Here is a 24,228-nt window from a genome sequence, read left to right as displayed (position 1 = left end):
AGGACATCAATCATCTCGGATGAAGTCCCACCCATATGACCTCATTTTACTTTAATTACCTCTTTAAAGGCCTCACCTCCTAAAACAATCACATGCTGAGGTACTAGTGGTTAGAATTTCAATACGAATTTTGTTCACAGTTCACAATCCAGGCCATTACACCAGGCATAAAGGCTGTTAAAGAAGCATACGGAAAATCTTCAGAAAAGCTTAAATGAAAATAAGTACTTAACTTCATATCCAGTATTTGTGCACAAGAGAAAATTTACAGCTAAATAGATTTCAAATGATGGGAGTTCTTCAGTAAAGACATACCTAGATTTCTGTAATTAGTTTTACAAGGAAATGAGAAAACTGCATTTATATTAAGCCCTGATAATGATAAAATGAAGCAAGCACTGGCATAAAAATAGTAAGCTCCATGTTATAAAATGCATAAATAGAAATGTTTGCAAGAACAATCATACAAAATGGCAAGCCATTAAAATAATTATCTAAAGAAATGATTATTTCTTGAAGTAAAAGACAACTATGGAAATACGCACTAATTAACCTGTCTAAAATGAAAAGAGGTAATGTGAAGCTCAAAAACACTCCTGAAGAAAAATTTAGAAATTAATAGTTCATTGTTACAATAGAAGGATGAGCACTCTTGAAGTATCAAATCCTTTAAATATGAATATTTAGAACATTATGTTAGGGATAATCTGAACCAATATGAGAAATGAGAAGGAAGTAGAAACACTTTTGAGAAACTATTAAATGAATCTAGCAGTTTCTTAGTAAACATCCAGTGTGAGTAGACTGGTGGATATATTCCTCCCCAATTTGCTCTGCTCCCACCACCCAGAAACCAACCCAAACACATAAAAACTAGGAATCTATAAGCATCTCTTGTATCAGCAGAAAATAAATCAGGAGATGAGGGCACCAAGTGGAATTCAAGACTCAATCAATTGTCTTATCCATTGAAGGTACTTTAATTTTGCAGTTATTGATTAATTAAAAAACACAGTTGTTGTCAGCATTTCCTAGCTACAGTAGTGCATAGGAAATTCCATTCTAAACAAAGAAGTAATTAATGAAATAACAACACACCTTAACATTTTACATTGATAGGTTACAGTTTACAAGGTGCTTTCACATACATTATTTCATTTGATTCTTACAACAAGCAGAAAAAACAGTGGGAAAGAAATTTTTTTTTTCAGGCTTACAATGAGTATTTTCAGGCCAATGGGCAGTTAACACAAGAATATACCAAGAATGAGACAGCAATACCCATAAGCCACAGTATCTTTTTTGGTAGGTTGACAGTTTGATTCAACTGGGTGTTCAGCATCAGTGAGTGAGAAAGGAATTAGGACAGACACCAAGTTCTTATGATATTCAAATAATTTTAAGAACACTGTCAGAGATAAGAAGAAAGATGCCCTAAAATATATTGCCTTACTAAGACTTACTTCAAAGCAACATACCCTTCAAAATTTCAGATGAAAAGACAATCTTGTCATCAACTGTGAAAGTTAGGAGGAATTTTACAAACTGCCTAATCCAGTTCTTCTATTTTACAGACAAGAGAACTGAGGCTGAGATCATACTGATAGTTTTCCAGCCTGAAATTCAGATGTCTTGACTTTCAGTCTAGGGCTCCTTCTCATACAATGCCATCTCTTAATTATTTACTGAGCATAACATAGTATCTTCTGTTTCAAATAATGTAATTTGAGGTTAAATACTGATTTATGCTACTTACTTCTTATTCAAGTTTATATCTTGTTCTTGGCTAAATTGTGGCTGAAACTGGGAATTCTACATACCTTAAAAATATTCTAATTTAGAGTACTTGATTGGTCAGAAATTGACTCCCTTGACGTATTCGCTCATGATAAGCTTGCTCACGGCCTTTAAATAGAGAGTAAAATGGAATGGCTGACTAGCCCTCAAAACCAATGTATGTCTAGGGGTTATCTACCTAAGGTAGATTCTACAGCTGGGCACTAGTAATTTCATAGAAAAAAATATTTTTTTTAGAATTCATAGAAATCTTTTTGATTACTGAAAACTAAATTGTAATAATCAAATTGTCATCCCCATGACTTATTAAAATAATTTTACAATAATATACAACAAAGCTACCATAGAATTTATAGTTTACATATAGAATACATTGGTCAGCATGTTCTTGGGTCTAAATGAAATACAAGAAAATTAAAATATTTTATACAAATGATGTTTTAAATTTATTAACATGACGATATGTCTTTGTTACATAAAACTTGCTAGAGCAGAGTATTTTAATTTTTTTCTTGCACGTTTTAAATATAGATGGACCAGTGAAATCAATATCAGCATTTACGTGACATTACCATGCAGAAACACTTGATAACCGAAAGACATATAGATTGGTAGAAAGAACATCTCAGACAGGATTTTTTTATGTCTTCAAAGGTTTTACAAGGGTGTGGTACAGATGAAAAGAAGTGGTGTGAGTGACCTACCTGCACCGATAATAAAGCAAATGGAATGATTATATACATTAAGATCAGCTTGATTAAAAACAACAAATTTTATATGCATGTAAATTGATCATTAAAATGAACCCAGTTTAACCCTTCTTGTGTGTTGTTTTAAGGTAGGTCACTGAAACGCAGAGATAAAATCAGATGGGGAAAATTAAAAGTAAAGAAAAAACCAGAAAAACAACCGGGTTAAGCCATGGATTCTCAACAAACACTGAACTAAATGTGCAAAAGTGCTTGAAATTTCCGCCTGACAGCAATGTTGTTAAGTCAGTTGGCAAAAAAAAGTGTAGAAAAAAAACTAACCTCTCAAATACCAAAATTGTATCTGCATGATCGATCAGACATTCTGTTTACTGACAGAAAAGAGGTTAGAAATTATGAAATATCTGAAAATATCATACCTCAAAATTAAAATACAATTGTGGCAGTTTTACACACTTTGTTCCCTTTCCTCATTGATGAGGCATGGGATGAAAGCAGAAGTTGCAGCAGTGCCCCTACCCTAGGCTCACAAATATAGTATACCAGAATAATTAGCTGGAAACAACTTCTTTTTAAGGGTTACAGAACAAAACAAACGTAAACCCTCATTTAAATATGAATACCTCTATAATGTTTTCAATAACCAAGCCATTTTTTGACTTTGCAAAGTGTAAGTATTTATCCAAACCAATGTTCTTTTTAGTTTGCTTATTTTCATTTAAAAAGTTTATGATGAGGACTATTAGAGAAACTGTAAAATTTGTCACTTTCATTAACCATGTTCTATTAAAATACTGGCTAAAATCCTTAAGGAACAGTTAAGGTTTAGAAAACTTAGAACTCTTCTCTAATACCTACAGAAATGCTGGTACCAAGTGAGAGAATCTGGGTGATGATCCATATCATTAGTTTTTCCTGCTGAAAGTGACACATTTGTCACACTACACAGGCTGGTCACTTCATTACTCAAGGGGAGGAGGATATAAAAGGAGGGAAAGGGAACTAGAACCTCTGATCTACAGCCATCCAAATTTCTGGGTCTAGCTGTACTGTATTAGTCTACCAAAATTTACTGCCGGAATAGTGAATTCCAAGAAAGTTAGTTTTAATTTGTATAAATTTCCTTGGTGATAAGACAGTCTATCTTCAAAAATTACCAAGAGTTTTGGCAAAACCGAGTCTGAGCTACTCAAAGTAAAAATAATTATTAGAAAGTTTATCTTCAAGCCATTGACCAACAACAATATTGGCAAGAACTACTAAAAGCAACACTTATCCTTCCCTTCAAATATCACGTAGCCATAACACTGCCCATCTGAAACACCAACAAAATAAAATGGAGCACTGTTTAGAGAAAACCAATGAAACTGGAAAAGGAAGAAATGGATGTAGGAGAGGAGAAAGACAACCCAAAGATAAGTAAGAAAGTGGTCTAGTACTGTGTTATGGCACAGACAATGCTTGCTTAGCGGTGCCTTGTTACATAGGTGGATGCAGAGTGCACACACGGGATGATGGCAATAAAGACCTCACTCAGTCGTTGGAATGAAGGAACTAGGTAACTGCTTCAACAAGGACGGTCTCAGCTCTACCTTATCTCTCAACAGAGCGCAAACACTGAGTGTGAGCTTGGATGTCATCTTGTTCCTCTTTAAAATTCACCAAATTCTTTTGCACATTTTTCTGTTATAGAGACACGGATATCTTCTTCTTCATAGTCATCAAAGTTGCTGGTATCTCCAGAGCCTCTAAACTTTGGTATGAATGGAGCTTCAACCTATAATTGACCGAGAAAGAAAAATAAGAAAAAAGAAAAAAAAATTCCTGAGAGTTTCCAAACACCAAGAAAAATAAATTCCCACTGTTATTACATGGTGGAATCCTTAGATGCCATTAGGTTCCTAAAATGTAACAGGGCTAGAAGCAGCAGCAAACAGTAGGTTAGCTATTAACCTCAACATTTTGATTCAAGGAAGTATGCAGGTCAACAAAATACTTAAGAAATTTCTGGGATAATTAACTGTTGGCATCAAAATCCTGGCTCCTAAGGTTACAAAACTTAAGTGTTAATGTTTAGTTCCTTGTTTTTAAGACCTTATCTTTTCCTATTCCTTTTGTAAAAATTCTTTTCTCCTGAAGTTACAGATATATCTCAGACTTACTTTTAATTGCTTTCCTTTTTTAATTCCCAAGTTTGTTTTGTTTAAAATATCTGGCCATCAAAACTTTCTGAGAGGTTGGAAAGAAACATATCTCTTTTAGAATTAGAGAATTGTTAAACCTTAAATATTTTTCTCCTTTGATCCTAAAAGTAAAATGTCTTCCCACTACTTTGAATATGGTCTTCCATAAAGATTAAATGTGGGTACTGAATACGTTTGAGGAAAAGATTTTAAAAGTTAAAAAAAAATCATAATCTGCACAGCCTTTAGAGAATTTACAAACAATTACAGTCGCTTTATTTTGTTCTCAATACAACACTGTGAGGAAGGAAGGACAGGTGTTCTTACTCCCATTTTACAGATTATAAAAGAGTCGACCAAATTCACATGATGGATAAGCGGCTAAAGCAGCTTTCAAATTCATGATTCTCCACTTCTGGCCCAGAGCTCTCCAAGGGTTTTTAATTTATATCTCTTTCAGTAAAACATTTTCTAGTATACATAATCAATATATATGGTTATTTACTTACAAATTATTTAGATGCATGACTATACTAAGATATATACACACAAATAAGGTATTGAAAAAGAATAAGGTAAAAATAAGCAGGAATGGGACTTCTAATATTATCTTTTTGTTTGAGAGCTGGTTGCCTTGCATGCCCTGCTTTGGGGACTGCTGTTTTGCACTGTCCAGAAGAATGAGATAAGCAGACAGTTGCTTCATGTCTAGCCAGCCAGCAATTTAGAATAACAAACCTATTGGGGCAATCACATGTAGAAAATGATTGTACAGTTTGAGTTGTTCAGGCCACTTCTTTCTTCGGCCTTTTTTCTTCCCTGATGCATTTGCAGATGTATCAGAGAATAAAGAAGACAATGAAAACTATTCATATTTACTATGATTTTTGCACCGCTGTGCATAGTTATAATAGTTGAGAAGATAAGAAAACAAATGGTTAAAGTACTCTATTATTCTTATTTGTAAATTATCCAGGGATCCTTACATCTGTTTCATTGATAATCAAGATTTGGCTGTCAATCAATTTGTCCATTACTACAACCTGTACGTTACAGTGTGCCACTTGTTGGTAGGTTAGCTGTTTATTACCTGGGAAAAGTCAAGCCCTTTGAAAAGCACATAAACTCTAAATGAGTAGTGGCAGTCCAGTTCTACTCCATTTTGGGAATAATTATTAAAAATTAAATACATAACATGAATAGATTAGTAAATGATTGCCATTTGGCAGAAGATTTTATTTGTAAATATAAATATGAAAAGATGCAAATACATCATAAATCTTTAGGATACTAATAAAGCTGACAAGCCTCAAGGCAATCTAAAAAATATACCTCGAAATAGCATTAATTAACAATAAATACAACAATAAAGATAATATAAGCAATGATAATTAGAAAGGGAAATGGATGATTTTATTGGAAATATAAATTTCTTAAATTGACTCAAAAAGTAAAAACTCAAAAAGACCAATATCCAAGAATTAGTTTGTTAAAATTTATAAGGAATAGATATAAGATAACTCTATGTTCCTAAATTTTCTGCAGAATAAAAGGATGGAAACTTCCTAAACTCATTTTACGAATCCCATATAATCCCAACTTCAGAAAAACATAAACTATAGATTAATAAAACTTATGACTATGGAAGTAAAAACACTTAATAAGATTTTGGCAAATATATTTCAGGCAAATATTCAAATGTTAATACCCCATGATTAAATGGTATTCATTCCAGGAAAGTGAGGATGTCTCCCTGATATAATTCATCACACTAACATGTCAAAAAAGACAAAATACAGTGTATTAGAAATCAACAATATTTTGTTAATCTGATAAAGAATACCTATCTCAGCCAAATGGCCAACTTTATATTTGGTGGCAAAACATGAAAGGCAACAAACTATAGAAATGATCCCTGAAAATATATTCTTGGGCATTTCCATTCAAAGCAGGAACAAGACAAGAAAGCTCAAGAGCCCTACTGCATTAAAATATTGTTTTAGACATTCTAATATATATAATAAAACAAAAATGGAAATGAGATGTAAATACTGAAAAGGAACAGACAAAATGATATGCCAATCTCCTGTGATTGTCAATAAAAATCCAAAGGAATCACTGAAAAATGTGGAAATCAGTAACAGAATTTAGTAACATGGTCAATTATAATATAAACATAGAAACAATATGTTTTGCCCATATCCTACTATAATGGGAAAGCAAACACATTAATAATAGCAACCAAAACAAAAATTTAAGCAATAACTTTAAGACATAAATTCCTTCCTATATGGAGGAAGCGGGGGGGTCTCTAAAACTTTACTGAATGACAAAAGATGTTTGAGTAAATGCAGAAGCAACATGTTCATAATGGCAACTTCTCAAGATTCAGGTTCTCTCCTAATTAATATGCAACTTTATTGTTAATTCCCAAATTCAATCAATCTTTAGAGAGACCAAACAAACAAACAAACCCCATAAACCATTGACAACTCTAATAAAAAAAGAAAGAGAAAACATACAGGAGATAAGGATGATTTTCTAGGAAATATAAATTACCTAACTTGACTCTAAAATAATGCATATGGGGCAAGAGAACAGAACATTTGGAAAGGGTAAACAAAGGTGAAGAAACTGGACCCACCTAATATTAAAATATTTTAAAGCTACATAAAGCAGAGACATATACAGTACAAAAACAGACAAAAAGAACTAAAAAATAAAGATCAGGGCTTCAAGATGGCTGACCCAGAACTCTCCTCCACAAAGAAGGACAGTGAGTAATTACATGTTGAATAAAGCCTCTAAGAGAGAACACTGAAATTTAGCAGGGAAGTGACAGGGAACATCTGGAGCAGGGAAGCAAAAGGAAGTGAAGCCGCTGGCCTGGCTGGGACCAGCTGGGAGCCAGAAGAGGTTCTCCAGTGCGGGGAAAGGGTAACTGAGAGATCCCCAGTGGTCCACGTTTCCACCACAGACTTGCAATCCTAGCCATGTAAGATCCCCACAACCCTTGTGAATTCTGAGACAAGTATAGGGACCTGCCTGGAGTTCACACAACAGCCTTGTTCCAGAGAGGGAGTTTGTTCCAGGTCCCACACCCATTCCCAGGACCCAAGAAGCTGAAGCACAGTGCCACTTTGAGAAGCCAATTACCATTAGATGGTATGCATCTCTATACAACCTGGAGCCCAACTGACAGCGCCCCATGTCCACCACGGGGGCTCCAGTAGTACAGTGCTGGCTGGACCCAATGGTGCGGCTGGGTCCCCAGCACTCTAGCCCACACAGTGTCCTATACTCCAAAGAACAGGCAGGGCAGCACACTAGGGAAGGCTGTTTCTGGGGCAAAGGAAGCCAAAGCATACACTCCCCAGAGCCTGAGAGCCACCCGCCTGGGGCCACTGCCACTGATAGCAATGCCCAGCCCCCATAACAGGGCTGCCATGTACTTGCAGCACCTTCAGTGGACCTGGGAACTGGCCCATCTGGATTCTATTTCGGGGCATGAGGACAGACTCACTCTGCCTACCACCTCTCAAGTATTTTATCCAGGGGCCTAGGAATAGTCCTTCCCTGCCTACCAGAGTCTGTATCTGTGTACACCAATGGGAGTCTGAGGACAGGCCTGTCCCTTTAAGTGCCACCCCTCTCAGTGCCCCAGCACACCACCTGAGGGGCTTGGGAAGTGGTCCCCTCTGTCTATCACTCTGGGTATACATACATATGATCAGGAAGCATGACAAAAGACTCAGGTCATCAGCCACTGGCATCAAAACTGCTGTCCAGTGGCCCAAAGACAGACCTGTTCACCACAGCCTGCACCCACAGGTACAACAGAGGAGCCTGGGGACAGGCCTTCCCTGCCTGGTGGCACCTCCCACAGTGACTGAGTGCACTGTCTGGAGGCTTGGGGATCCATCCATTCTGCTTGCTGCTTCCGGCATGCACACGCACCATCAGGGGGTCTAACAACAGAACCAAACCACCGACTGCCTGCACTCAAACACATTGTTTGAGGGCCTGGGGATTGCCTCACTTGGTCCAACACAGCCTGTGCCCATGTGCACCATTGAGGGTCCTGAGTATATGCCTGCACTGCCTGGCACTGCAACCCCAATGCTCAACTATGCCATCTGAGGGCCTGGGGATTGCCCTGCCCCACCCACTACTGGCCTGAGGCTGGGCCTGCCCAGTCTGCCACCACTACCACTGCTGGCACTTACCCACATATGCCACCTGAGGGTTTAGGGCCTGGCTTGTCCAGTCTGTTGCTACCATCACTAGCAGCAGTGTGAACTGCCTGGGAGCCTGAGGGTTGGCCTGTCATCACTGCTACGATTGCTTATGCCACACATGCTGCCCGGGAGACTAAGGTCTCATCCATCTGCCCAGTCTACCACTGCCACTACTGGTACCTGAGCAAGCCACATGGAGGCCTAAGAATTGGCCCTCGTGGACCTGCTAAAATTGATGCCAGTCTATGGCCACGAGGGGACAAAAGGCGGGTATGCTTGGCCTGCTGCTACCACCACTGGGGCCTGAGGATCAGGATGCCTGGTGTCCCTGTCCCCAGCAAAGCCTCACCACAGGCTCCACTAACAATGCTGCCTAAGCCACTGAGGAAATCACAGACACCCACTGATGCTAATTACAGCTGAAGAAATCATAGAGACTACACTACTGCATGCACCCAGAATAAAAGCTAAACTGCCCAACAAACCAACATGATGATACATCTACAGAAAAAAGTCTTACCCTACCAAAGCCAATCCTAAAAACTGGAGGAAATGACTGTTACGCCAGATGTGGAGATGTCAATGTAAGTATACAAGGAACATGAAAAAGCAAGAAATATGACACCTCCAAAAGAACATAATTCTCCAGCAACAGATTCCAATTAAACAAAAAATGATGAAATGTCTGAAAAAGAATTCAAAATAATGGTATTAAAGAAGCTCAGTGAGATATAAGAGAACACAGACAAACAATACAAAGAAATCAGGAAAACAATTCAGGATATGAGTGAGAAATTCAACAAAGAGATAGATAGCATAAAAAAGAACCAAACAGGCCAGGCGCAGTGGCTCACGCTTGTAATCCCAGCACTTTGGGAGGCCGAAGCGGGAGGATCACGAGGTCAGGAGATGGAGACCATCCTGGCTAACACGGTGAAACCCCGTCTCTACTAAAAATACAAAAAATTAGCCAGGCATGGTGGCGGGTACCTGTAGTCCCAGCTACTTGGGAGACTGAGGCAGGAGAATGGTGTGAACTCGGGAGGCGGAGCTTGCAGTGAGTCGAGATCATGCCACTGCACTCCAGCCTGGGTGACAGAGCGAGACTCCATTTCAAAAAAAATAAATAAATAAAAAGAACCAAACAGATCCATCCCAGAACTGAAGAATTCAATGAATGAAATAAAAAATACAACTGAGAGCTTTGACAACAGATCTTTGACAACTAGATCAAGAAGAAGAACTGAGGACAGGTCTTTTGAAATAATTCAGACATACCCGCCAAAAAAGAATAAAAAATAAAAATGAATGAACAAAGCATACATGATATAGGGGACACCTTAAAGCAATGAAATATTCAAATTTGGGGTTTTCCAGAAGGTAAAGTGATGGGTAAAGACAGAAAAACTCATTTAATTTAATAATAGCTGAAAACTTCCCAGTTCTTTTAAGAGATTTAGAAAGCCAGATACAGGAAGCTCAAAGATCAAATAGACAGAATCCAACAAGGTCTTTTCCAAGACACGCTGTACTGAAATTGTCAAAAGTCAAAGACAAGACAGAAATCTAAAAACAGCAAGAGGAAAACATCAAGTCACATATAAGGGAACCTCCATCAGACTAATGTGGATTTCTCAGGGGAAACCCTGCAGGCCAGGAGAGAAAGGGATGATATATTCAAAGTGCTAAAAGAAAAAACAAACCCTGCCACCAAAGATAAACTGCTAGACTAACCAAGAAACCTTTCTTGAAAAATGAAGGAGAAAAAAAGTCTTTCCAAGATAAGCAAAAACTGAGGGAATCATCCCTACTATACCAGCTCTACAGGAAATGCTTAAGGTAGTCCTACATCTGAAAGTGAAACAATAATATTTACCATCATGAAAACAAGAAAGTATAAAAGTCACTGGTAGGGCAGACACATAAATGAGAAAGAGAAAGGACTCAAATATTACCATTACAGAAAATCACCAAACTATAATGATAAACAATAAGAGGGAAAGAAAGGAATGACAGATATACAAAGCAACCAGAAAACAATTTTTTAAATGACAGGAATAAGTCCTCACCTATAAATAATAACTATAAATGTAAATAAATCAGATTATCCACTTAAAAGATATGGACTGTCTGAATATATAAACATAACATGATCTAACTATATGTTGCTTACAAAAAAACTCACTTCACCTGTAAACACACAGATAGATTGAAAGTGAAGAGATGGAAAAAGATTTTATACAATGGGAAAACAAAAACGAGCAGGAGTATCTAAATTTATATCAGATAAAGGAAACTTTAAGTCAAAACAGTAAAACGAGACAAAGAAGGTCATTACATAATGATAAAGGGATCAATTCAGCAAAAGGATATAACAATTTCAAATATATATGCATCCAATACTAGAGCACACAGATATATAAAGCAAATATTATTAGATCTAAAGAGAGAGACAGACTCCAATGCAATAATAGTTGAGGACTTCAACACTCCATTCTCAGCATTGTACAGATTATCGAGACACAGAATCAACTAAAAAAAATGGACATAAACTGCGCTCCTTGTACCTAGGAGACATTTACACAACATTTTATCCAATAGTTGCAGAATACACATTCTTCTAATAATCGTATGGAACATTCCCCAGGATAGACCATTTATGTTAGGACACAAAACAAGTCTCAACAAATTTTAAAAACTTGAAATCATATCAACTATTTTCTCAGATCCTGATGGAAAAAACTAGAAATCAGTAACAAGAAGCACTTTGGAAACTACAAATTGATGGAAATGAAACAATACACTTCTGAATGACTATTGGGCTAATGAAGAAATTAAGAAAGAAATAAAAAAAAATCTTAAAGCAAAGACAAATGAAAACACAATATACCAAAACCTATGGAATATAACAAAAGCAGTGCTAAGGGGAGGTTTATAGCAATAAACACCAAAAAGTATAAAGATTTCAAATAAGCAACCTAATAATGTATCTCAAGGAACTAGAAAAGCAAGAACAAACCAAACAAAATTAGTAGAAGGAAAGAAATAATAAAGATCAGAGCACAACTAAATGAAATATAGAAAAAACATACAAAGGATCATCAAAATGAAAGGGTTTTTTTTTGAAAAAATAACCAAAATTGATAAACTGCTAGCTAGACTAACCAAGAAAAAAAGAGAGAAGATCCAAGTTAACAAAATCAGAAACGAAAAATGTTACAACTGACACCACAGAAATACAGGAGATCATTGGAGACTATCATGAGCAACTATATGCTAACTGACTGGAAAACCTAGAGGAAATAGAGACATTCTTGGACACATACAACCTACAAGAAATAGAAATAGACTGAACCAGAAAGAAACAGAAAATCTGAACAGACCAATAATGAGGAACAGATTGAATATGTAATAAAAAGATTCCCATCAAACATTAAAGAAAAGCCCAGGGCTGCATGGCTTTACTGTTCAATTTTATCAACTTTATAAAGAAGAATTAGCATCAATTCATCTCAAATTATTCCAAAAAATTAAAGAAGAGAGAATTCTTCTTAACTTATTCTACGAGGCCAGCAGTACTCTGATACAAAACCAGACAAGCGAACAACAAAAAAAGAACACTACAGACCAACACCTCTGACAAATATAGACACAAAAATTTTTAACAAAATACTAGCTAACAAAAATCCAATAACACAACAAATATATAATATAACATGATCAAGTGGGATTTATCTCAGGGATGCAAGGATGGATCAATATATGCAAATCAATTAACATGATACATCACTTTAGTAGAATGAACAACAAAAATCATATGATTACCTTAATAGATGCAGAAAAAAGCATTAGATGAAAGCCAACATCCCCTCCTGACAAAAACTCTCAACAAATTAGGCATAGAAGAGGCATTCCTCAACATAATAAAGATCATATGTGACAAAGTCACAGCTAACATATTGAATGAGGAAAAGTTGAAAGACTTTCCTCTAAGAATGGGACCAAGACAACGAAGTCCACTTTCACCACTCCTAATCAACATAGTAATGGAAGTCCTAGCCAGATCAATCAGGGAAGAGAAAGAAATACAAGGCATCTAAATAGAAAATGAAAAAGCCAAACTGCCCTTCCTTTCAGATGACAATCTTACATACAGAAAAACCTAAAGACTCCACCAGAATATTCTTAGGACTGATCAACAAATTAAAAGGTGCAGAATACAAAATGAACATACAAAATCAGTGACATTTCTATACACCAATAATAATCCAGCTAAGAAAGAAATCAGGAATATAATTCCATTTATAATAGCTACAAAAAAACAAAACAAAATAAAATAAAATAGATAGGAATAAATTTAACCAAGAAGTTGAAAGACCTCTACAAGAAAAACTACAAAACACTGATGAAAGAAATTAAAAAGGACAGAAACAAATGGAAAGACATTCCATGGTCATGAATCAGAAAAATAAATATATTAAAATGATCTACTATGCAAAGCAATTTACAGATTCAATGCAATTCCTATCAAAATACCAATGATAGTCTTCACAGAAATAGAAAAAAAATCCTAAAATTTGTATGGAACCACACAAGAGCCTGAATAGCCAAAGGAATCCACAGCAAAAAGAGCAACGCTGGAGGCCTCACACTACCTGACTTCAAAATATACTACAAAGCTATAGTAACTAAAACAGCATGGTAGTGATATAAAAACAGACACAGAGACCCATGGAACAGAATAGAGAACCCAGAAATAAACCCACGTATTACAATTAACTGATTTTTGACAAAGGCATCAAGAACGTGTTACACAGTGGGGAAAGGACACTCTCTTCAATACATGGTGCTGGAAAAACTGGATATCTATATGCAGAAGACTGAAACTAGATCCCTCTCTCTCACCATATCCCCAAGTCAACTCAAAATGAATTAAGTACTTAAAAATAAAGCCCCAAACCATAACAATACTAGAAGAAAACACAGGGGAAATGCTCTAGAACATTGGTCTAGTTAAAGATTTTATGGGTGGGGCACGGTGGCTCACGCCTGTAATCCCCAGCACTTTGGGAGGCTGAGGCAGGTCAGGAGTTTGAGACCAGCCTGACCAACATGGTGAAACCTTGTCTCTACTAAAAATACAAAAATTAGCTGGACATGGTTGTGGGCACCTGTAATCCCAGCTACTCGGGAGGCTGAGGCAGGAGAATCACTTGAACCCAGGAGGTGGAGGGTGCAGTGAGCTGAGATCGTGCCATTGCACTCTAGCCTGGGCAACAAGAGCGAAACTCCAACTCATAAATAAATAAATAAATAAACAAAAAAACCTAACGAACAAAAAAGAGTTTATGGCTAAGTCCTGAAAAGCACAAGCAATAAAAACAAAAATAGGCACATGGGGCTATATTACATTTAAAGTTTTTGCAGAGCAAAGGAGACAATCAAAAGAGTAAAGAGACAACCTGTTGAATGGGAGAAACTATTTGCAAACTATTCATCCAAGAAGGGACTAATATCCAGAATATACAAGGAACTCCAATAATTCAATAGCCAAAAATAAATAATCTAATTAAAATGGGTAAAGGATATGTATACACATTTCTCAAAACCAGACTTACAATGGCCAACCACTACATGAAAAAACGCTCAACACCATTAATCATCAGGGAAATGCAAATCAAAACCACAGTGAGATATCATCGTACCAGGAGGAATGGCTATTATCAAAAAGACAAAAAATACCAAGTGCTGGAAGGGATGTAGAGAAAAGGGAATTCTTACACACTGTTGGTAGAAAGGTAAGTTAGTACAGCCACTATGGAAAACAGCATAGAGATTTTTCAAACATCTAAAAATAAAACTATCATACAATTCAGCAATTCCACTAATCCAAAGGAAATCAGTATATCAAAGCAATACCTGAATCCTCATGTTTATTGCAGCACTATGCATAACAGCAAAGATATGGAATCAACCTAAGTGTCCTTCAACAGATGAATGGGTAAAGAAAATGTAATATATATAGGAATACTATTTGGCTGTAAAAAAAGAATGAAATCTTGTCATTTGTAGCAACATGGATGGAAACAGATCATTCTGTAAAGTGAAATCAGTCAGGCACGGAAAGACAATGTCACATGCTCTTACTTATATGTGGAGCCTAAAAAAGTTGACCTCTTAGAAGCAAAGTATAGAAAGACAGCTACCAGAGGCTGGGAAGGATGTGTGTTGGGGGAAGGGATGAAGAGGACTAAGGTACTGAGAACAAACATACAGTTAGACAGAAGGAATAAGTTCTAGCATTTGATAGCACAGCAGGGTGGTTATATTGTATATTTCACAACAATATGTTGTATATTTCAAAGTAACTGGAACAGAAAATTTGAAATGTTCCCAACAAAAAGAAATAATAAACGATCAAGGTACTGGATATTCTAATACCCAGCATTGGGTACTATGCATCTATTAAAATATAACATGTACTTCATGAATATATAAAAATAGTATGCATCAATAAAAATAAAAAAGTTCAGAAATAGACAGATGCATATATTAATTTAACATTAGTAAAGGTAGAATTTCAGATAAGAGGCCAAATAAGAATTATTCAATAAATATGGAGGGCAAAACTGGTTAATTATTATACAAGAACAAAAAATAAGTTAGCGTTCAGAAAGCACTGAAAGAAAATACAAGTTCAATAGACACACTTATTGTGGAGTAGGATATTTTTTCTTCTTTTAGAGACAGGGTCTCAGCTCTGTAGCCCAGGCTGGAGTGCAGTGGCATGATCATGGCTCACTGCAGCCTTGACCTCTTGGGCTTAAGTGATCCTCCTGCCTCAGCCTCCAGAGTAGCTGGGACCAAGTGTGTGCCACCACACCTGGCTAATTCTTTTTTATTTTCTGAAGAGATGACGTCTCACTATGTTGCCCACCTGGTCTTGAACTCCTGGCTCAAGTGATCCTCCCACTGTGGCTTCCTAAACTGATGGGATTACAGGTGTGAGCCACTGCACCTGGCCTGTTTTAAAACGATTGTAAAATATGGCAGTAAGTCACTCAGATGTAATTATGTAGTATGTAGCAACTGTGATATGAGAGACTGAAGGAAAGGGTCAAGTGCAGGGTTGGAGGAGGTAGATCTTAATTGGCTACTGAGCTCATAGGACTGGACTGCAGTGATGAAGAGCATAGGAAAAAAAAAAGTAAAAAGACATATGCCAAATACTAGGTTCTATTTGGATGGTGGAATTACGATAATTTCAAATTCATTTGCTTAATAAATTACCTGGTTATAAGTATGGGCCAATCTATCTAATCTTTCTCACCAAACTACTCTTCCTTTTGTATTTTCTATCCAAATTCAAAATTTAAGGGTGCTAAAACTGATGCTTTAGAGAGGTTAAATCATTTGTTCATGATCATACTGCTAATGATTGGTTGATCAGGGATTCAGATCAACGTCTACCTAACCCCACAGTTCCTTCTCTTTTTTTGCTGCCTTCTGAGACAGTCTTCCTACTCCCAAAATGCTCAAAGCATAAAAGTTAAGAAGATGATACATGTAAAATTCATGAAAATCTTGTGAAACAATTTATTGTTTAGTGGTTTGGAGTTTCATTTTAAGAATCATACCAAAAGGACTTTAAAGGGATAATGTGACCTGGAATTGAGAATCTGAAGAACCTGGGATCAAATATAGGTATTACTTAGCAGCTGCATGATTATGTTTAAATTAATTAACCTCTCTGAGCTGATTTCCACGTCAGTAAAATGGGGAAACGGTATCACTTATTTCACAGGATTATTTTGAAGACTGAAAGCAGAAGTTATAGGGAGTTGCTTTTATTAATTATACAGTATTGCATTGATGCTAGCAAATTTAGAAAAAATATAAAAAACAAACAGCTTTTATGAAATCTAAATCTATTTTAAAGTGCTATGAATCTTATTATTGACTATGTAACACATCTATTTGCGATAATAATGCTAACAGCCATGATTCATGAACTTAACAGAGAGTTTCTGGATCCCTCCTGTGAGACAGGCTGTATTGCATTCACATTGTTTTGGTCTGGCTATATTTTCTTTTTGCTGCATTTTAAAATTCTTTAATTGTTTTGTTTTTGTAATATTTATTTATTTATTTATTTATTTGAGACAGGGTCTTGGTCTGTCGCCCAGGCTGGAGTGCAGTAGCATAATCACAGCTCACTGTAGCCCCAATCTCCCAGGCTCAAGCAATCCTCCTGCCTCAGTCTCCCAAGTAGCTGGGACTACAGGGATGAGCCATCACACCCAGCTAGTTTTTGTATTTTTTGTGGAGACGGGGTTTTGCCATGTTGCCCAGGCTGGTCTCAAACTCTTGAGTGAGACTCAACCAATCCACCCACCTTGGCCTCCCAAAGTGTTAGGATTTCAGGTGTGAGCCAGGGTACCCAGCTTGTTACTATAATCGTTTGTAAAATACATACATTAGAAAAACTGTGCTTTTAATACTTAATTAGAGCATTAATTTTTTTTCTCCTTAAGGAAACTCAATCATGTAGTTGCACAGCATTATTAAAGATGACAAGTCTCTAAAACATTAGAAGTTTTGGTTTTATGAAAAAAAGAAAAAAAAATAAATAATTCAAAATGAAAACACTTTATTCATGCAAATTATCTTTAATTATTTAAGAAGCAAAATGAGAGATAAAGGTAATTCAGTGCAGCAAAATCTTTTCTAAAATGTCTCAAATTATTACCATAGTGAAATGATAACTACTATCAATTAATATATTACTGTTACCACAACTGTTATACTGGTAACTTGTGTAGCAAAACAAAACAAAAAACAATACTACTTTCTTTTAAATATGCTACTGTTTAGCTGGGGTTTGTTCTCTATTTTATTATGAGGGTATAATAATGTCAGCGATTAACTTGATCTATACTTATATTCAAGCCTTCAAGTTGCCTGAATTTCTAACACTAAGAATCCCTTTAGCAAGCAAAGAGTCAAACAAAAGACCAAACAAAACAAATCTCAAAAAACTCAGGTGCAAAGTTATTCTGAATTTCCACATTTCTCAAAGTATAGTACCTCTACATTTATTTATATGACCATCTGACTAATCTCCCTGTCCCCTGGAAGGATAAGCTTCATATAGGCAGGAATAAAGGTTGGTTTTACTCATCATTGTATTCTCAGCACCTTGCAGAATACCTAACACACAAGCAGGGACCTGATAACTATTTGGAAAAAATCTTATGTGAATAAATAATTGTTAAAAGGAAAAAAGTAGTAACTTTGGATAATTTGTTTTCACCTTCCAAAAAAGCATGAATTAAAACCCCTATTTGTATGAATTATGTTCAAATTAGCTTTCAAATGGATAAAAGAAAGTTGCATCCCTAAAGGGAGACCAATGCTCATTTAAGTCAATGAGCAAACATTTAGTGAGCATATACCAAGCATAAAGCTCTTTCCAGATGATAGCAATATGAAAAAAAAGTAAGATATGGTACCTGTTCTCAATGAAATGTTTTAAAACAACAGTGACCATGTAAAATATTAATAAAGAATACCCATCAGAGAAAAATATCAGAGGTGATATTTAAACTAAATCTTAAAAGATAAATAAAAGTATGGCAGATGCACATATGGGAAAAGTCATTCTGAGTAAAGGAAAAAAAAATTTACACAGGCACAAGTGTAAAAAAGCTTGGTCTGTTTGGGAAACACTAGATAAAACAATGTGTAATCCTGATAAATGCCACAGGGAGGTCAAAACGAAGACTAAAAAGTGATGAAACTAGCAATTAAATGTTGTTATATATCTGGCACATGCCAATTCTGGATGAGCAACTACATTTATTTATATATCTTCCTAATGTGGCTTCACATCAGTTTTGAAAACCCTTAGAACACTGTCTAATATATAATTTCCACAGTTTTGTGAAGTGTAACAGGCATAGATAGGAAAAATTTAACAAAGGAAACATTTCAGGTTGATGGTCAAAATAGCATATACGCTTTCTTTTAAAGCTAGGTAGGGCCAGGCGTGGTGGCTTATGCCTGTAATCCCAGCTCTTTGGGAGGCCGAGGCGGGCAGATCACTTGAGGTCAGGAGTTCAAGACCAGCCTGGCCAACATAGTGAAACCCTGTCTCTACTAAAAATACAAAAAAATTAGCCAGGTATGATGGCATGCACCCGTAGTCCCAGCTACTCGAGAGGCTGAAGCAGGAGAATCACTTGAACCCAGGAGGCGGAGGTTGCAGTGAGCCGAGATTGTGCCATTGCACTCCAGCGTAGACTACAGAGTGAGACTCCACCTCAAAAAAAAAAAAAAAAAAAAAAATTCTAGGAGGAAACTCATTTTTAAGTTATGGGCTGTAAAGTACTTTAGATCCTGCACAAGATTAATTCAAAAGGTAAAAAAATTAAAACTATGTGTTAAGTTGAAAATATCTCCACCACATGTAATTTAAACACCAACTTTAAAAAAGCTTTTAAATTAAAAAAGAAAGTCTCACCTTCCTCTGGTAAATAGCAATCCAATCTGTCGTGGCAAACCACTTGTGAGTTTTTATATCACTGACACCATTCTTTAGATTTCCATATCTCTTGGTCAAATCCACCTGCAGCAGGTTCCGTAGAAGGTCCTTGAGATCTGAACTGAAGTGGGATGGGAATCGGACCTACACAAACACACCATTTGGTAAAACACACATTCTAAGACTCATGATATTTCTGTTTTGATTTCATAAAGTCTTTTTTTTTAAGGCAACAAGCCATTATATGAACAAAAATATGGAGCGATGACCTTCACATACTTTTAACTACATGTTACAGTCCCCACAGTAGTCATAAAGGAGAGAATTACTTGGGTGAATGAACTAAACCTGTTCTTTTAGGGCCTTGCTTTGGTCATGATGTCTTTAAGAACATGGAGCAGTCTCCAGAAAAATGTGCATACCTACAGAACTTTTGCAAAATATCAGAAGGTTCACCTATCTTTAAGAGCAATCTCTTTGGATCGTACATTACAAATCTGTGTCTCAAAGATATACAAATTTAACTTTGTAACATAAATAGAAGAACCAGCATATGAAGGAAATCAGTATGTACATTTTGAAAAGAGATCTATCAAAAAGGAAGTCTAAAAATGGTTGTAAAAACCCACACTGCCTTTCACAGCATATGAAAAATTTTTCATTTATCAGAGGTTGGCTTTTAAAAATAATTCTCCTATTATGCAACAGTTTAAAAATGATTTAGACTGGTTTAAAAGCATTTTTCTACCTACTAACTTGTGAAGACTTTACAAAAATACTAGACTGGCCTCCAGCCTTAAAAACAACTGGAAACCCCCAAATAAGTGAAGATTTTTGGCAATCGATAAGGTTAAAGTAACATTTATAGGAAACCTAAGTCTATTTTTCATTTTGTTTTGTTTAAACACATTCTTCTCTTCTATACCAACCTAACTTCTGGTTCTTACTCTTTCATTGATATGGGTACTAAAAAAATTAAAATGGGTACCACCAAAGGATGAGAGAATAGCTGCATCTATGCCTCCTTATTCTTTTTTGTCATCACTCCCACCTCCCCACTATCCTTTCCAACTTGTGTTAAATCCCTTCCACCACCCTTTTCCCTGTCATACACACATATGTATGCACACATGTATGTGTATACATATCTGGATTATTACAGCCTCAACTACAAATTGATCATAGCACCTTTGTAAAAAATACTTTAAAGGGTTAAGAGACCCATTCCCGAACTCTCTGCATTCTTATTTTGTTTCTCTACAAGTGCTACCACTACATAATTTACATAGTGCATCATTACATTACCTCAGTTGCTCTTTATAATACATTTACTTATTCAACTATGCTGTAGTATTTGTGCATATTTCTGCCTCCCCCAGGCTCTGAGCTTCTGAGGGAAGGTACTGTGCCATTTTTGTTCTCAGTATTTATTAGACTATTTCAAATACTGTAGTTCATCCATTTTACAATTATTTATTGAGTACCTACTATATGCCAGGCACTATTCTAGGTGCTGGATATAGAGCAGTGAGCAAAACCAGGCAAGTCTCTGATTTCATGGAACTTACATTCTAGTTGGATAGGACAAATTCAGTGAATATGGTATTAACTCCATTTTAAAGATGGAGAAACTAAGATTCAGCAATGTTACTGGGTACAGCTTCCTCAGTCATCAGGCCATAAAGTGGCACAATTGGGACTAGAAATCTAGTCATGATTTGTATCTTCATGAATTTTGCTCTTTATTACACTGTCTTCAAATATATAGACTCCTTAATTTATATTCTGACTTTCTAAAAGCTCAACATACTTGACAGACATTCTCATGTTCTCAAAGTAGAAGTTAAATCATCAGCATGCAAAGATAGGTTTTATAGTACAGTTAAATTCAAAACCATAGCTTTTGACTGCCACTTTTGTGCTATTCTATAAGTAAATTCTCTCAAAATCTGGTCCTAGGACCCATGCACATCAGAATAAACTGGGAGACAAAAGGATAAAAATGTGGATTCCTGTGGCTTGCCTCAGATGATGGGGGTATTGGGCCTGAAAATCTGAGCTTTTATCGCCAAGGGATTCATATGTACATAAAAGCTTGAAAAGCACTATTCTCAACTCTGTTCACTACTTTATGCAGAGGTTTTATTTTCTATGCTAGTAAAATATCATAGCATTTTAAATGTAAATAATAACAATACAGTAAATTGAAACCATTATCATACCAGAGGAAAACTAATATTGTATCAAGCAACCAAAGACTATTTAAAGGGTTAATAGTCAATAAATGACCAGGATTGGGGCTCAACTCATACAAATTAGCAACTCAAAATCTCATTTTTGCAAGGCCCTTTATAATCCTAGATTATGAGCAGTTTTATGTTCTAAAACAGTAAGGTATGTGAACTTCTACCTTCTCTAGTTTTATTCTTGACACAATGGTTTACTAGAAGCTAGGCATTATGCTAAACACTTTGTGTACTGGCTCATAAAATCCTATAACATTTGGATAATAATACAAATGTTATAGGTAGGGGTGAAGCAATTGAGACCTACAGAAATTATTTTGCCTAAGATTACAGAGCTAATAAATAGTAAAGGTGTAATTCCAAACTGGGTACACTGACTGCAGGGTATATATTTTTAATTATTTATTCTCCTTCCATGATTCAATAACTTAAAAATAGTCATTATCAGGAACCTTCTAAAAGACTGAAATTTTCATCTTAAAAATATTTTGCTGCACATTTCCTCATTTACCTAGATGAAGTAAGAACTAGAGAATAAGGGGTATTCAAAAGGCACACTGTCTACTTTAAAGATAACATGACATTTTTCCAGTGGGTATGTTAGCTCAGATTTTTCCAGTGATAAATCTAAACTTTATTTAGATTCCAAAGAAATAATTTATTTGAAGTACATCTATATTTGTTTAGGATTAAATTTGTGTGAACTGTTCAATAGTAATGTACCAGTTATCTCTTTCATTATGTTCACACAGCAGACAGTAATATACTACATATAAATTATCTTTGGAATTCGGGTAATATGCAATAGAATGCATGAAAAATAAAAGCATCTAAATAATGTAGTTCTTTATTTTGGAATGCAAATAAAGTGATGGTCTTGACTCTGTGTGTGTGTGTGTGTGTGTGTGTGTGTGTGTGTGTGTGTGTCTCTTAATCTTCAGAACAGTGATTCTCAAATGGGGAGTGATGGGAGGTCATGACCGCAGATATCAGAATGATTTGGGAACCTTTTCAAATTATGGACATATCCTCCTCACCTCCATATCACACCCTCTTCTCCAGAGATTCTCACAGGTAGCCCACACTCTCATAGTAGTCCATGTTAATAATGGGAATCTGTCACGTATTTAAAGTATTTTGGGGGAGAAATAATGAAAGTCATTGTGAAAGTATTTTTTCCCATGATTATTCTGAAATTTAACTTGAAATGTAATTTCCTTGTTGACTGAACTTTCCAAAGAGCCATGTTGATTTATCAAACCGGAATTAGTGAAAAACAGAAAATAACTTCAACAAAATTGTTTTAAATGCACAACTTTTATTTGTAATACATCAACCTCGAGACACTAAAGATTTCTATGATGGGAAGAGTGACTATCTAATTTTTCCTTTAAAACTATATCAAAAGGGTATTACTTTTATCATATTATCAATTATAACTACTATAGAAAGTGAAATCAAAATCTTCTAATATTGGAGCTAGAGGGTGCTTAGTTTGAGTCTAAACTCTCATTTTAAAGATAAGGAATCTGAGCTCCAGTGAGACTACCAACTCAGTTAGTGGAATTATTGGGAAAATAACTTAATCTTCCTGTCATATACCTATGAGCTTTTTGCCAGTCCAAGATAGGGCAAATAATGTGAAAGTAAATGTAAAGAGCCAGATGTTGAAAAGAGAAAGACAGTCTAAAATCATTTAGCCATTAGGTCTGAGAGATAAGGTTATGGGAAACTGGCATCATTTAACATGGAAGAAGTGTTTGTATAACATAAAATAGGTGTTTGTGATATGTACATCTCCCAAGGTGTTTTCTTCAATATTTTTTTCTTCAATATTATTTATTGTTTAGGAATATTTTCCAACCATTAGAGACTATATTACTTCTGATTTTTCTAATTAAATTTTCTGGAGAATAAATCTAATTCCCCAGTGAGGTACAGATACACAAAACAAGCTCTCAACACATGGTGTTTATCAAAATCACTTGTGATACTTAAAAAAAAGTTTTGAATCCACAGAAGACCTCTTGAGTCAGTAACTCTCAGGAAAGACACCAAAGATAGAGCACACTTCATGAAAGCTTCATGAAGGCAGAGACCACAACTGACTTGCTGTATCCAGCATGCAGAACTGGTCTGGCACATACTGTGAGCTTCATAAGTATTTAATGAATGCATGAATTGAAATTTGACAAATATTCATTGAACCTCTACTATGTGTTATGCTTGTACTAAGCAAGTACTATGTGCTTACTAATATATCTCAGGAATTTGTGCTTGGATTATATAAGTAAACAAAATAAGATGAAGATTTCTGACTTCATGGAGTTTACATTCTAGTGAAGAAGACAATTAAAACTTAGCAACCGAGGGATCCTTTAACAATGTTATCCTATCTTCTTCATAAAACTTTGCATTGTAAGGTGTTTGACTTTTACTCTGAAGAAAATGGGGAATCCTTGCAAGGTTTTAAAAAGAATAATAGGATATGATTTAACATTTTTAAGGAAC

General features: G+C 35.7%; 1 protein-coding gene across 8 annotated transcripts in view; it reads right to left on the bottom strand.

Annotated features, from left to right (window-relative positions):
* Window positions 1-956: 956 nt before the first annotated feature.
* Window positions 957-24,228, bottom strand: part of PRKACB (protein kinase cAMP-activated catalytic subunit beta) — a 165,620-nt gene continuing 142,348 nt past the window's right edge. For all 8 annotated transcript variants that reach the window (XM_050805912.1, XM_050805883.1, XM_050805893.1 and 5 more), the window contains 2 exons: window positions 19,451-19,615; window positions 957-4,284 (listed from right to left, as the gene is read on the bottom strand). In XM_050805912.1, coding sequence (XP_050661869.1) covers window positions 4,159-4,284; window positions 19,451-19,615 — 291 coding nt within the window. In that variant the 3' untranslated portion in view covers window positions 957-4,158. The remainder of the gene's footprint in view (window positions 4,285-19,450; window positions 19,616-24,228) is intronic.

Source organism: Macaca thibetana, chromosome 1, assembly GCF_024542745.1.
Source record: "Macaca thibetana thibetana isolate TM-01 chromosome 1, ASM2454274v1, whole genome shotgun sequence".
Classification (NCBI taxonomy): Eukaryota; Metazoa; Chordata; class Mammalia; order Primates; family Cercopithecidae; genus Macaca; species Macaca thibetana.
The sequence above is the reverse complement of the archived record's forward strand: the minus strand, read 5'-3'. Positions and strand labels throughout refer to the sequence as shown.